This window comes from Salmo salar, chromosome 19 (genome assembly GCF_965601325.2).
Source record: "Salmo salar chromosome 19, fSalSal1, whole genome shotgun sequence".
Taxonomy (NCBI): domain Eukaryota; kingdom Metazoa; phylum Chordata; class Actinopteri; order Salmoniformes; family Salmonidae; genus Salmo; species Salmo salar.
In genome coordinates this window covers 91,365,733-91,381,748 of record NC_138309.1, presented here as the reverse complement: position 1 = coordinate 91,381,748, position 16,016 = coordinate 91,365,733, and the positions used below count along the sequence as shown (strand labels likewise).

General features: G+C 43.1%; 1 protein-coding gene across 3 annotated transcripts; it reads right to left on the bottom strand.

Annotated features, from left to right (window-relative positions):
• Positions 1-474: 474 nt before the first annotated feature.
• mix23 (mitochondrial matrix import factor 23) lies at positions 475-15,551 on the bottom strand. 3 transcript variants are annotated; one of them, XM_014159939.3, is made up of 5 exons: positions 15,342-15,551; positions 9,173-9,298; positions 2,086-2,232; positions 926-985; positions 475-774 (listed from the first exon to the last, which is right to left on the bottom strand). In XM_014159939.3, the coding sequence occupies exons 2-5, from the start codon at positions 9,281-9,283 to the stop codon at positions 724-726; spliced, it is 369 nt and encodes a 122-aa protein (XP_014015414.1). In that variant the 5' UTR covers positions 9,284-9,298; positions 15,342-15,551; the 3' UTR covers positions 475-723.
• Between the last annotated feature and the right edge of the window lie 465 nt (positions 15,552-16,016).

Sequence of the window (16,016 nt, the reverse complement as noted above, 5' to 3'; positions counted from 1 at the left end):
GACTTCAACTGTACAGTATATTTCATTCTATTGGTTGCAAGAATTTAGTATGATCATTTAAATCCGGCGTCGTTTTGTGTATCAGTTCATAAACCATGTACCATGCAATCAGTACATCTAAAATCTCCTCCCAACTATGTTGCAACCTGTATGGCACAGCTGTCAATAAAAAAAATGAAACTGGTATACTTCATTTATCACAATTATCTTTAGCCAATTTTGGTATTTAATGCAGGGCCGACAGAGAATTTCCTCACCTTCTCTCCTTTCCTTCTCCATTTTTGCATTAATGCTGCAATCAGTTGGTTGTAATTTTAGATTGAGCAGACATTTCCACCCAGGTTTCATTGAAATGAATAGGAGCGTCTCACGCTCAGCAAGTCTAGTGTAGCAGGACATTAAGTTACGCCTCGACTGGGGGAGGGGCCATTGGAAAACACTTCATTGTTTAAAAAATAAGTCAGACACCAGAGGGCCATTGGAAAACACTTCATTGTTTAAAAAAATTCAAAAAAAACTACAATCATGAAAATAAACAGAGCAGATTGCTTGATGGAGGTGGCCTTGTGAGGCAACGCAGCGGTCCCCATGGGTGATAACAGTCGGCTGGAGGCCAGGGGTCCCTCAGGTCAAGTCCACAGATGACTCAATGGCTCGGTCTGGTTCTGGTCCTGATGCAGCCACCTGGATCTGCAGCTATTCTCACCAGAGCAGCTCAGACAGTCACTTGACCGTAGGAGGCGTGTAGTGGGTCCGGCACCGTTCACTGAACACCTGAGGAAGGAACAGCACAAGAGAAGGTCATTAAAGTGCATATATCTGTGTCTGTGTGAGAGATCTTGTGAGTGTGCTTGAGAGGTCAAACAGGCCATGAGGTGAGAGGTCAAACAGGCCATGAGGTGAGAGGTCAGAGTGATGTTCTAACCTTCAGACTTCTGTCATTAACAACCTCTTCAACATTCAGCTCCGACCGCATGAGTTTTAACTGGAGGAGAAAAGACAAGCAGACACTCATATCACTACAACAAGGTAACACTGAACCCTGCTTCTAATACAGTCCAATACTGCCAACAACAGAAACCTGGAGACTATTGAGGATTAGTGTTAAGAATTACAGCTCCTAGTTAGCAGTTTTAGCAACCCTGAACTGGTAGTTTGTTCTGCTTGCCCATCACTCCTTATTAGTGGTACCTACAAGTCACCTCACTTGTATCAGCCAATCACAGTTCGCCATTCCCTGTGTGCCTCACTGAACCCCGCTGCTGCCGTCCGAGTGAGATCGTGGTCAGAATGGACTGACTGTTTGACCTGTGTTTTAGGGCATCGAAGTGTCAGTACTGTTATTGCTTCTTTAGGTCATTACTTCATTGCTGTTAAGGGAGCCATTGTTATTTACCATGTTAATAATGTTTACAAGGTATTTTCCTGTTCTATGTGCGTCATGTCATTTCTAGCCTGCTAGCCAAGATGTTAGCCAGCCATGCTAGCTCATTTATGCTGTGTGACACATGCCTCGTTTAGGATATATATTATTCTGTTTATACTGTCTGGTTAAGTTTATAGCCATTTATAACCTTTGTGACGCGTCACACTACCGGGTAGTGTATTTACCATGTAGCCTCATTTAGCCCGTCTTTCCTCGTGTGTCTTTTCCACGTTAGTCGTGGTCTCGTGTTGCCATTTTAGCTAACAACTGCTGCATCCAAAATAGGGATTTTGCAACGATCAAAAGCAAATAATCTTAGCGACTGTTCAAGCAACGATGAAAACAACATTGTATGCATATATAATTTAGTTGTTTTTATCTATAAAATATGTAGAGAATCTTATAAACCTAGCCTGGCTAGCTGGATTCATCATAGTGTTGGACCCATTGTTCACCTAATACCTGTTTTGCACTATTGGTTAGAGCCTGTAAGTAAGCATTTCACTGTAAGGTTTACTTTGATTTGATTGTGTGTTGTCAAAAAAATGTCAGCTGTCTACCTACATTACCATGGAGGGGTGTAGCAGCGGGAAGAGGTTTGGGGGTCGGGGCAGCTACGTGGAGGGCTGTAGCTTAGTGTAATATAGGTCATGTATTACCTTGGTCTGTTCCTTCCTGAGTAGTTTGACAGTTGTCATGTTGTCTCCGTCCTTGGCCCTCTGCTCTCTCAGCTGGCCCACCACCTCAGAGGTCTGGGCTATACACGTCTTAATGGCTCGGTCTCTGCTCAGGTGGGCCTCCATCAGCTGCAACACAACACCACAAACACATCAGCAAACATGACACAAACACAACATACACCAAACATGACACCACCTATATACACAACACCACATAACAAACATCAAATACAAAACTCCACATACAGTTGAAGTGGGAAGTTTACATACACCTTAGCTAAATACATTTAAACTCAGTTTTTCACAATTCCTGACAATAAAATCCTAGTAAAAATTCCCTGTCTTATGTCAGTTAGGATCCCCACTTTATTTTAAGAATGTGAAAGATCAGAATAATAGTAGAGAGAATGATTTATTTCAGCTTTTATTTCTTCCATCACATTCCCAGTGGGTCAGAAGTTTACATACACTCAATTAGTATTTGGTAGCATTGCCTTTAAATTGTTTAACTTGGGTCAAACGTTTCTGGTAGCCTTCCACAAGCTTCCCACAATAAGTTGGGTAAATTTTGGCCCATTCCTCCTGACAGAGCTGGTGTAACTGAGTCAGGTTTGTAGGCCTCCTTGCTCACACACGCTTTTTCAGTTCTGCCCACACATTTTCGATATAATTGAGGTCAGGGCTTTGTGATGGCCACTCCAATACCTTGACTTTGTTGTCCTTAAGCCATTTTGCCACAACTTTGGAAGTATGCTTGGGGTCATTGTCCATTTGGAAGACCCATTTCCGACCAAGCTTTTAACTTCCTGACTGATGTCTTGAGATGTTGCTTCAATATATCCACATCATTTTCCTTCCTCCTGAAGCCATCTATTTTGTGAAGTGCACCAGTCCCTCCTGCAGCAAAGCACCCCCACAACATGATGCTGTCACCCCCGTGCTTCACGGTTGGGATGGTGTTCTTCGGCTTGCAAGCCTCCCCCTTTTTCCTCCAAACATAACGATGGTCATTACAGCCAAAAAGTTGTATTTTTGTTTCATCAGACCAGAGGACATTTCTCCAAAAAGTACGATCTTTGTCCCCAAGTGCAGTTGCAAACCGTAGTCTGGCTTTTTAATGCGGTTTTGGAGCAGTGGCTTCTTCCTTGCTGAGCGGCCTTTCAGGTTATGTCGATATAGGACTCGTTTTACTGTCGATATAGATACTTTTGTACCCGTTTCCTCCAGCATCTTCACAAGGTCCTTTGCTGTTGTTCTGGGATTGATTTGCTCTTTTCGCACCAAAGTACGTTCATCTCTGGGAGACAGAATGCGTCTCCTTCCTGTGCGGTATGACGGCTGCGTGGTCCCATGGTGTTTATGCTTGCATACTATTGTTTGTACAGATGAACGTGTTACCTTCAGGCGTTTAGAAATTGCTCCCAAGGATGAACCAGACTTGTGGAGGTCTATCATTTTCTTTTTCTGAGGTCTTGGCTGATTTCTTTTGATTTTCCCATGATGTCAAGCAAAGAGGCACTATCAGAAGCTTCTAAAGCCATGACATCATTTTCTGCAATTTTCCAAGCTGTTTAAAAGAACAGTCAACTTAGTGTATGTAAACTTCTGACCCCTTGGAATTGTGATACAGTGAATTATAGGTGAAATAACCTGTCTGTAAACAATTGTTGGAAAAATGACTTGTGTCATGCACAAAGTAGATGTCCTAACCGACTTGCCAAAACTATAGCATCACATTAGCCCATTACAATCTGCTAGCTAGCATTTGCCCCAGCACTTTTCAAATCAGGACTTTAACCTAATGAAAATATTGACACAAAATCATTCAAAGACAATACTGTTTTTTGAGATTGATTTGTCAACTTGCGAATAATTGATCAGAGTGCTGCAGGGTGTGTGTGAGTGTTGACCTAATCAGATTCACGGAAATAAAAGGTGGCGCCGGCCACAACGCACCTTGTCTAGCAAAGCATTCCACTTACCTCTGGTATTCATCGAGAGATAACACCTCACTCCCAATAGACAATCTCTACACAGAGATGTTGCAGAAACCTACACCTAAACATTAGCAATCTGACATGCTGTATGGTATGAAAACAAAATGTTCAGTCTGATCAACTGTAGGCTACTGATCTCAACCACAGCAGCTACGGCCAACGCGCCCAGTCCCCTCTGGCCAGGGTAAATCAAGTGGTAACATTCTGGTTCTGTATTTATAACAGAGGTGGCACCACAGGTCCCAGACTGGTAACCTTCTGGTTCTGTATTTATAACAGAGGTGGCACCACAGGTCCCAGACTGGTAACCTTCTGGTTCTGTATTTATAACAGAGGTGGCACCACAGGTCCCAGACTGGTAACCTTCTGGTTCTGTATTTATAACAGAGGTGGCACCACAGGTCCCAGACTGGTAACCTTCTGGTTCTGTATTTATAACAGAGGTGGCACCACAGGTCCCAGACTGGTAACATTCTGGTTCTGTATTTATAACAGAGGTGGCACCACAGGTCCCAGACTGGTAACCTTCTGGTTCTGTATTTATAACAGAGGTGGCACCACAGGTCCCAGACTGGTAACCTTCTGGTTCTGTATTTATAACAGAGGTGGCACCACAGGTCCCAGACTGGTAACATTCTGGTTCTGTATTTATAACAGAGGTGGCACCACAGGTCCCAGACTGGTAACCTTCTGGTTCTGTATTTATAACAGAGGTGGCACCACAGGTCCCAGACTGGTAACCTTCTGGTTCTGTATTTATAACAGAGGTGGCACCACAGGTCCCAGACTGGTAACCTTCTGGTTCTGTATTTATAACAGAGGTGGCACCACAGGTCCCAGACTGGTAACCTTCTGGTTCTGTATTTATAACAGAGGTGGCACCACAGGTCCCAGACTGGTAACCTTCTGGTTCTGTATTTATAACAGAGGTGGCACCACAGGTCCCAGACTGGTAACCTGGTTCTGTATTTATAACAGAGGTGGCACCACAGGTCCCAGACTGGTAACCTTCTGGTTCTGTATTTATAACAGAGGTGGCACCACAGGTCCCAGACTGGTAACATTCTGGTTCTGTATTTATAACAGAGGTGGCACCACAGGTCCCAGACTGGTAACCTTCTGGTTCTGTATTCATAACAGAGGTGGCACCACAGGTCCCAGACTGGTAACCTTCTGGTTCTGTATTCATAACAGAGGTGGCATCACAGGTCCCAGACTGATATAACTCCTGACCCCATAGGACATGACAGGGATTTATCAGTTGTAAAAATATTTAATATGTCTATGATAGCACCAGTTTCCTAATCAGGCTCCATGTTTTTTTATTTAATTTTATTAAACCTGTATTTCACTAGCCAGCCCAAGATGGAATATAAACCACTTTAACTAGGCAAGTCCAAATTATATTATATTCACATTGTCTCCTAACACAAACAAACGGACTATAAATACATGACCAATATGTTAACCCTGGCCAGATGGTCAGGGTGCATCGGCTGTTTGCAGCTGCTGTTGTTAGTAGCCTACAGTTGATCAAATCAAATCAAGTTTATTTACATAGCCCTTCTTACATCAGCTGATATCTCAAAGTGCTGTACAGAAACCCTCAGCCTAAAACCCCAAACAGCAAGCAAAGCATGTGAAAGAAGCACGGTGGCTAGGAAAAACTCCCTAGGAAAAACTCCCTAGAAAGGCCAAAACCTAGGAAGAAACCTAGAGAGGAACCAGGCTATGAGGGGTGGCCAGTCCTCTTCTGGCTGTGCTGGGTGGATATTATAACAGAACATGGTCAAGATGTTAAAATGTTCATAAATGACCAGCATGGTCAAATAATAATAATAATCATAGTAGTTGTCGAGGGTGCAACAAGTCATTAACACAAGAGTAAGTGTCAGTTGGCTTTTTCATAGCCGATCTTTGAGAGCATCTCTACAGCTCCTGCTGTCTCTAGAGAGTTGAAAACAGCAGGTCTGGGACAGGTAGCACGAGGACTGCAGACTGAAACATTGTCTCATTACAATTTTGGGTTCTAGTTTGAAATACTTGCTACACCAGAAGTGAATTGTTACATGTATGAGGAATGTAAACTCGGCAAAAAGAAATTCCCCTTTTCAGGACCCTGTCTTTCAAAGATCATTCGTAAAAATCCAAATAACTTCACAGATCTTCATTGTAAAGGGTTGAAACACTGTTTCCCATGCTTGTTCAATGAACCATAAACAATTAATGAACATGCACCCATGGAACGGTAGTTAAGACACAAACAGTTTACAGACGGTAGGCAATTAAGGTCACAGTTATGAAGACTTTGGACACTAAAGAGGCCTTTCTACTGACTCTGAAAAACACCAAAAGAAAGATGCCCAGGGTCCCTGCTCATCTGCGTGAACGTGCCTTAGGCATGCTGCAAGGAGGCATGAGGACTGCAGATGTGGCCAGGGCAATAAATTGCAATGTCCGTACTGTGAGACGCCTAAGACAGCGCTACAGGGAGACAGGACGGACAGGTGATCATCCTCGCAGTGGCAGACCACGTGTAACAACACCTGCACAGGATCGGTACATCCGAACATCACACCTGCGGGACATGTACAGGATGGCAACAACAACTGCCTGAGTTACACAAGGAACGCACAATCCCTCCATCAGTGCTCAGACTGTCCACAATAGGCTGAGAGAGGCTGGACTGAGGGCTTGTAGGCCTGTTGTAAGGCAGGTCCTCACCAGACATCACCGGCAACGTCACCTATGGGCACAAGCCCACCGTCGCTGAAACAGACAAGAATGGCAAAAAGTGCTCTTCACTGACGAGTCGCGGTTTTGTCTAACCAGGGGTGATGGTCGGATTCACGTTTATCGTCGAAGGAATGAGCGTTACACTGAGGCCTGTACTCTGGAGCGGGATCGATTTGGAGGTGGAGGGTCTGTCATGGTCTGGGGCGGTGTGTTACAGCATCATCAGACTGAGCTTGTTGTCATTGCAGGCAATCTCAACGCTGTGCGTTACAGGGAAGACATCCTCCTCCCTCATGTGGTACCCTTCCTGCAGGCTCATCCTGACATGACCCTCCAGCATGACAATGCCACCAGCCATACTGCTCGTTCTGTGCGTGATTTCCTGCAAGACAGGATCGTCAGTGTTCTGCCATGGCCAGCGAAGAGCCCGGATCTCAATCCCATTGAGCACATCTGGGACCTGTTGGATCGGAGGGTGAGGGCTAGGGCCATTCCCCCCTGAAAGGTCCGAGAACTTGCAGGTGTCTTGGTGGAAGAGTAGGGTAACATCTCACAGCAAGAACTGGCAAATCTGGTGCAGTCCATGAGGAGGAGATGCACTGCAGTACTTAATGCAGCTGGTGGCCACACCAGATACTGACTGTTACTTTTGATTTTGACCCCCCCCCCCCATCCCCTTTGTTCAGGGACACATTATTCCATTTCTGTTAGTCACGTCTGTGGAACTTTATGTCTCAGTTGTTGAATCTTATGTTCATACAAATATTTACACATGTTCAGTTTGCTGAAAATAAACGCAGTTGACAGTGAGGACGTTTCTTTTTTTTGCTGAGATTATATGGTGGGGTTGGATAAGAAGTATGGGCCTGAAGAGTTACTAAGTGAAGGAAAAGGCAATCACTTGGTTGTGGCAACTGATAGGGTTGGATACCTGTGGATTAGTGAGGAATGTGGGTCAGGTCAGACGAAGTGAGGAGGAACAGTCCTATGACATACACACATGGGAAGCAGGGCCATGACTATACCAATGAGAGGAAGCACTTTAGTTCCTGCCTAGCAACAGAGATGTATTGGCTAGCTGACTCCACCCAGTAGAGGGTATAAACATATATACTTGTGAAAACATGTCTTTGTCTTTTCAGCTGTTTGACCCAGTGGGTGAATAAACTTGGCTTGAGCTTTTCTTAGTCGTCCATGAGTTTTACCCTGTTTATTTAGAACCAAGCACTATCCAATGCAAAGGCTACAGCATGCCGGATATCACAGGCTTAAGGTATACTGTGTAGAGGAGAGGTTAAAGGTATACTGGTGTGGAGAAGAGGTTAAAGGTATACTGGTGTGGAGTAGAGGTTAAAGGTATACTGGTGTGGAGAAGAGGTTAAAGGTATACTGGTGTGGAGTAGAGGTTAAAGGTATACTGGTGTGGAATAGAGGTTAAAGGTATACTGGTGTGGAGAAGAGGTTAAAGGTATACTGTGTAGAGGAGAGGAGAGGTTAAAGGTATACTGGTGTGGAATAGAGGTTAAAGGTATACTGGTGTGGAATAGAGGTTAAAGGTATACTGGTGTGGAGTAGAGGTTAAAGGTATACTGGTGTGGAGTAGAGGTTAAAGGTATACTGGTGTGGAGTAGAGGTTAAAGGTATACTGGTGTGGAGTAGAGGTTAAAGGTATACTGGTGTGGAGTAGAGGTTAAAGGTATACTGGTGTGGAGAAGAGGTTAAAGGTATACTGGTGTGGAGTAGAGGTTAAAGGTATACTGGTGTGGAGTAGAGGTTAAAGGTATACTGGTGTGGAATAGAGGTTAAAGGTATACTGGTGTGGAATAGAGGTTAAAGGTATACTGGTGTGGAGTAGAGGTTAAAGGTATACTGGTGTGGAGTAGAGGTTAAAGGTATACTGGTGTGGAGTAGAGGTTAAAGGTATACTGGTGTGGAGTAGAGGTTAAAGGTATACTGGTGTGGAGAAGAGGTTAAAGGTATACTGGTGTGGAGTAGAGGTTAAAGGTATACTGGTGTGGAGTAGAGGTTAAAGGTATACTGGTGTGGAGTAGAGGTTAAAGGTATACTGGTGTGGAGAAGAGGTTAAAGGTATACTGGTGTGGAGTAGAGGTTAAAGGTATACTGGTGTGGAATACACGTTAAAGGTATACTGGTGTGGAGTAGAGGTTAAAGGTATACTGTGTAGAGGGGAGAGGTTAAAGGTATACTGGTGTGGAGTAGAGGTTAAAGGTATACTGTGTAGAGGGGAGAGGTTAAAGGTATACTGGTGTGGAGTAGAGGTTAAAGGTATACTGTGTAGAGGGGAGAGGTTAAAGATTAAAGCTGTGACTCACAGACTCATAGAGCTGTCTGCATGTCTGGGAGGCGTCCACTCTGCCTGAGAAGGAGACCGTCGGCACGGTGGTGTTGAGAGAATGGACGATACGGTCATCTATGTTACGCATCACCTTCAGAACATCCTGGGGGTTAGGGAGGGACAGACAGATCGTTACTGACAGACAGACCCAGACAGTTTATTGACAAAATAGACAAAGTCTACTGACAATATAGAACAGTGCAGATCTTCTGAGAGGCCAACTGAGGCAGAGACACCGTCCTTAGACCCAGGGGCGAACTGGCCATCTGGTACTTCGGCCATCTTTAGCTCAGTGGGCCTGTCTAACTTGTTTTTTGTTGTTGTGCAAAATCATTATTATCTGTCCAAAAAAAATTGGGGCTTCAAAGAAAAAAAGTTGCCGGTGTGTTAGGGCTGATTTTTGGTCCCTGTCCGCCCCTGCTTAGACCACAAGCAAAAGGTTGTCAAGCGCTAACTACATATGGGGTGTGAAACTTCCATTGACCCTAGCTAGCTCAAACACACAATGCTGTGCTCTCTCTTCTTTAAAAGGATGAATGAATGTGTAGAACTCATAGCTAACTGATTTAGACATTAGGCTACATATCTAGCTAGCTAGCTAGCTGTAACACAGTATTACGTGTGTAAATAATAGGTGTCACCTGACCATTTTGTTATGCACGTTGCACAATCTAAGCCAGGGGATATAGCATGATTGCTAAAATAGCAGAGTGCATTCAGCATTCAACACAAGTGAAGATGTTGCCTGACATCAGACTGTGATACCTCTGGTTCATGCATTTCTGGTTCACAGTCAAATTAATGCCATATATTAGTTTGCAAAATTTCCTCAAGCTCTAGAATCCAGAATAAAATGATATTTTAACTTACTTTACGGGTTGTCCGTGTGGTTGATCCTTTTGCAGGTGGGAATATATCCACAGGAAAGTATAATTAAATAACCTTGTACTAAGTTCAGATTTCTAACACCTAAAGCATGTGCAGAACTCGTCAAGTATGTGTGCGTGTCCTGCATGTATTAGAAATCTGAACACACAACCAGTGCTTTGAAAAGTTTATGTAATTATACTTTCCTGTGGATATACAGTATTGTCTCACATTCCTACCTGCATAAGGACCAACCACACAGACAACCGGTAAAGTACGTTAAAATATAATTTTCTTCAACATTCAGGCTTGTAGAGGTCGTGAATGAAATTCAAGTCAGGTCTTCAGGCTATGGAAGATGCAGAGTGAATTTGGCATCCCTAGCTAGGTTTCCATCCAATCGGTGACAGATTTTCATGCGAGTATTCTAAAATCCACATAAAGAAAATATGCACATTTTCCCAACAGTGGTGTGTTTCCACCAAACTGACTTGTTGTGGATAAAAATCAGTGCGCGATGATGTAGTGCACACTAGAGGTCGACCGATTAATCGGAATGGCCGATTAATTAGGGCCGATTTCAAGTTTTCATAACAATCGGAAATCTGTATTTTTGGACGCCGATTTGGCCGTTTTCTATTTTATTTATTTATTTATAAAAAAAAATTCAAAAAGACCTTTATTTAACTAGGCAAGTCAGTTAAGAACACATTCTTATTTACAATGACGGCCTAGGAACGGTGGGTTAACTGCCTTGTTCAGGGGCAGAAAGACAGATTTTTACCTTGTCAGCTCAGGGATTCAATCTTGCAACCTTACGGTTAACTAGTCCAACGCTCTAACCACCTGCTTTACATTGCACTCCACGAGGAGCCTGCCTGTTACGCGAATGCAGTAAGAAGCTAAGGTAAGTTGCTAGCTAGCATTAAACTTATCTTATAAAAAACAATCAATCAATCAATCATAATCACTAGTTAACTACACATGGTTGATGATATTACTAGTTTATCTAGCCTGTCCTGCGATGCATATAAACGCTTAGGTACACGTTGCTCCAACCATAAACATCAATGCCTTTCTTAAAATCAATACACAAGTAAATATTTTTAAACCTGCATATTTAGTTAATATTGCCTGCTAACATGAATTTCTTTTAACTAGGGAAAATGTGTCACTTCTCTTGCAAACAGAGTCAGGGTATATGCAGCAGTTTGGGCCGCCTGGCTCGTTGCGAACTGTGAAGACTATTTCTTCCTAACAAAGACAGCCGACTTCGCCAAACGGGGGATGATTTTACAAAAGCGCATTTGCGAAAAAAGCACAATCGTTGCACGACTGTACCTAACCATAAACATCAATGCCTTTCTTAAAATCAATACACAGAAATATATATTTTTAAACCTGCATATTTAGCTAAATGAAATCCAGGTTAGCAGGCAATATTAACCAGCTGAAATCGTGTCAGTTTGCATTCATTGCACGCAGAGTCAGGGTATATGCAACAGTTTGGGCCGCCTGGCTCGTTGCAAACTAATTTGCCAGAATTTTACGTAATTATGACATAACACTGAAGGTTGTGCAATGTAACAGGAATAACGTTTTGTTTTCGAGATGATAGTTTCCGGATTCGACCATATTAATGACCTAAGGCTCGTGTTTCTGTGTGTTATTATGTTATAATTAAGTCTATGATTTGATAGAGCAGTCTGACTGAGCGGTGGTAGGCAGCAGCAGGCTCATAAGCATTCATTCAAAATAGCACTTTCGTGCGTTTTGCCAGCAGCCCTTCGCAATGCATTGCGCTGTTTATGACTTCAAGCCTACCTACTCCCGAGATTAGGCTGGTGTAACCGATGTGAAATGGCTAGCTAGTTAGCCGGGTGCGCGCTAATAGCGTTTTAAACGTCACTCGCTCTGAGACTTGGAGTAGTTTTTTCCCTTCCTCTACATGGGTAACGCTGCTTCGAGGGTGGCTGTTGTCGATGTGTTCCTGGTTCGAGCCCAGGTAGGAGCGAGGAGAGGGACGGAAGCTATACTGTTACACTGGCAATACTAAAGTGCCTATAAGAACATCCAATAGTCAAAGGTATATGAAATACAAATCGTATAGAGAGAAATAGTCCTATAATTCCTATAATAACTACAACCTAAAACTTCTTACCTGGGAATATTGAAGACTCATGTTAAAAGGAACCACCAGCTTTCATATGTTCCCATGTTCTGAGCAAGGAACTTAAACGTTAGCTTTTTTACATGGCACATATTGCACTTTTACTTTCTTCTCCAACACTTTGTTTTTGCATTATTTAAATCAAATTGAACATGTTTCATTATTTATTTGAGGCTAAATTGATTTTATTGATGTATTATATTAAGTTAAAATAAGTGTTCATTCAGTATTGTTGTAATTGTCATTATTACAAAAAAATAATAATAATAAATAAATATATATATACAAATAAATAAAAATCGGACGATTAATCGGTACCGTTTTTTTTGGGGTCCTCCAATAATCGGTATTGGCGTTGAAAAATCATAATCGGTCGACCTCTAGTCACACAACATTTTCTTTTTTGCTTAAGTTTTCATGTACCGAATAACAAGCTAAAGTTCAATGTGTGTCCAACGCTGACAGTAGTCACCTGAAATGCATTCCAGGTGACTACCTCATGAAGCCGGTTGAGAATGCCAAGAGTGTGCAAAGCTGTTTAGTAGGATGGAGGCTCCATAGCTGTATGGATCTGTAACTACTACAGTGTAGTTTCTAGGATGAAGGCTCCATAGCTGTATGGATCTGTAACTACTACAGTGTAGTTTCTAGGATGAAGGCTCCATAGCTGTATGGATCTGTAACTACTACAGTGTAGTTTCTAGGATGAAGGCTCGATAGCTGTATGGATCTGTAACTACTACAGTGTAGTTTCTAGGATGAAGGCTCCATAGCTGTATGGATCTGTAACTACTACAGTGTAGTTTCTAGGATGAAGGCTCCATAGCTGTATGGATCTGTAACTACTACAGTGTAGTTTCTAGGATGAAGGCTCCATAGCTGTATGGATCTGTAACTACTACAGTGTAGTTTCTAGGATGAAGGCTCGATAGCTGTATGGATCTGTAACTGCTACAGTGTAGTTTCTAGGATGGAGGCTCCATAGCTGTATGGATCTGTAACTGCTACAGTAAGTGTATCTTTTTTATTCGAAGGATTCTTTCTTGCTGATGATAGATCAAGGCTATATGTTTTGAAAGTCGCATCGCAAGCGATGATTATTCACGTTTCTAAAACTTAAAACACAGCGTCGGGGTTATAGTTCACATGAGCCCGTCGTGGGCGAAGCTAATAGCTGAGGACTGTAACGGGAAGGCAGAATGCCGCCTAGCTAAAGGCAGGTTAGCTTTGCTTTCTTGGGCACAGAGACTATGGTGGCCTGCTTGAAACATGTAGGTATTACAGACTCGGTCAGGGAGAAGTTGAAAACGTCAGTGAAGACACTTGACAGTTGGTCCGTGGATGCTTTGAGTACACGTCCTGGTAATCCGTCTGGCCCAGCGGCTTTGTGAATGTTGACCAGTTTAAAGGTTTTGTTCACATCGGCTACCGTCAGCGTTATCACACAGTCATCCAGAACAGCTGGTGCTCTTGTGCATGCTTCAGTGTTGCTTGCCTTGAAGCGAGCATAAAAGGCCTTTAGCTCGTCTGGTAGGTTCGCATCATTGGGCAGCTCACATCCGGGTTTCCCTTTGTAGTCCGTAATAGTTTTCAAGCCCTGCCACATCCGACGAGCCGGTGTAGTAGGATTCAATCTTAATCCTGTATTGACGCTTTGCTTGTTTGATGCTTCGTCTGAAGGCATAGCGGGATTTCTTATAAGCGTCCGGATTAGGTGTGCCAAGCTTGTAGCGTCATACCCAAGAAGAGTTGAGGCTGTAATCGCTGCCAAAGATGCTTCAACAAAGTACTGAGTAAAGGGTCTGAATACTTATGCGTTTGGGGACGTTCCATTCACTCCATTTCGGCCATTATTATGAGCCGTTCTCCCCTCATTAACCTCCTGGGGTATGTATGGTGATGCCAAAAGACAAATGTTCATCCTGGATGGACTCTATTCTATGTTTCGGCACCCAGGGTAGACAATCACACCACTGGGGAAGAGGTGGTGGGAAATGTTCAGGAACCACAAGAACCTGAGCATGAGGAGGCCGGACACCCTGGACTGGGAGAGAGCGGAGTGTGCAAACAGTCCGACACCTTCTTTGCTACTAATGAGAAGCACTTGGAGGAGAGCGAGTTGAGGGAGAAACCCAAACAAATCTATAATTGCGATGAGTCTGGGTTTCGTAGCGACCAGAACAGGCAGAAGGTGCTGACTCTCCGGGCGCAAAATATGCAGCATAGAAAAGAGGAAAAACTCCACCAGCAACCTCTGTCACGCCACCACCCTCAGGTACGTTTATATTTTTATTCAGTATAGTAAACACTTCGGAGACGAGGTTAGTCTCTCTTTTTTTTAACACAATTAACTAGATATTACAATTGTAAGGTGGCCAATAACTGGGGACCGTATGCCGATACGGGATGTATTTTCTTTGCTAAACCGCTTATTAAAAAGTGATAATAGTATTTCCACTGAAATGTCAAGCATGCTTTTTATGACACCAGTAATCACATAACGTTGATGGCTTGATCGCAGAATAATACTGTTGAAAATCATATATTTCTTAAACGCTGTTGAATATGCCGATAATACGGGGTTGCACAAGTTTGAGAGCTAGGTCCATATCAGCGGGTGTCACTCATTCAATCCGATCACGACACAGAGCTTCACAATTATCCGTGTTTATCGGTTGTCGTGAATGTCATACTAAAATGCTATTCATGGAATACAAAAAGATGACACCATTATTACCTGAAACATTGAAAAGTCCTCACAGTTTAAAGTTCCGTCGGGCGCCGCCATTGTGGACTACAAGGTCCCCCCACGGGTCCTACATGCGCAACACGTGAAATACATGCCCTGCCTGAATGCCTGAACATAATAAACTCATCCAAATGATAAAAACGATATTTACTGAAATAACAAACCAATTAACATACAATATTACGATATGATAAAGTTAATTTCCGTTCATAATTTTGCACCAAAGATTCGCCGAATAAACATGGCATTTAATTCTGAAAGGTGCCTCTTTCAAGTGCCATGCCAATGTACAGTACATGTAGAACCGTGATTAAAAATAAGTGACAAGAGTTGCGGAACAGGGAGAGTAAGGGAAGACACCTGTATAAGATCCAGGAAAAGTGGGGGCAGGGAGGTCCTCAGGCCGAGAGAGAAGGAGGGAAAGAGTTGTCACAAGGCTGAGACGCACAACGCTAATTTGTTGAAAGTTGTGGCTGTAATGCACCTTAACGTTGGCTGCCAACCGCCATATAAAATCCACAGAAGAAGAACAGAACAGGTACTAATTTACCAGTTGACCTCTGTCTGAAGTACCATCAAAGACACTGAATAACATTTTTTTTTTTTTATATAACATTTCTGTAATATGTATTGTAATGAAACGGGCAGGGAGCAGGCCCCGAACCCTCGACCTAGCCCGAAGTCCTGCGTGCTTTCGACTGTGATGCAAAAGCATGCTCGAGCAGCAGAGTCGATATCCGCGTTTATAACCCCAGGGTCCTTACAGTATCTTTGTATAACATGTTTTATTGAGCAGGCGATAGTAAGGCACCCTGCGCTCATGTAGGGTCCTTCTTATTTCCCTGCAACGCATTTGTCCCTAGTTACCACAGCCACAAAGTCGAAATTGGCAATATCGTAAAGATTCATGAAAACTAAAATTTGGTTTTTGGTCTAGGTTGGGCATAATGTTAGCAGTGTGGATACGTTTATGGTTAGGTTTCAAATCCGATTTTAAGGAGATACATTGTAGAAATAAGCGTGGTTTAGACATAA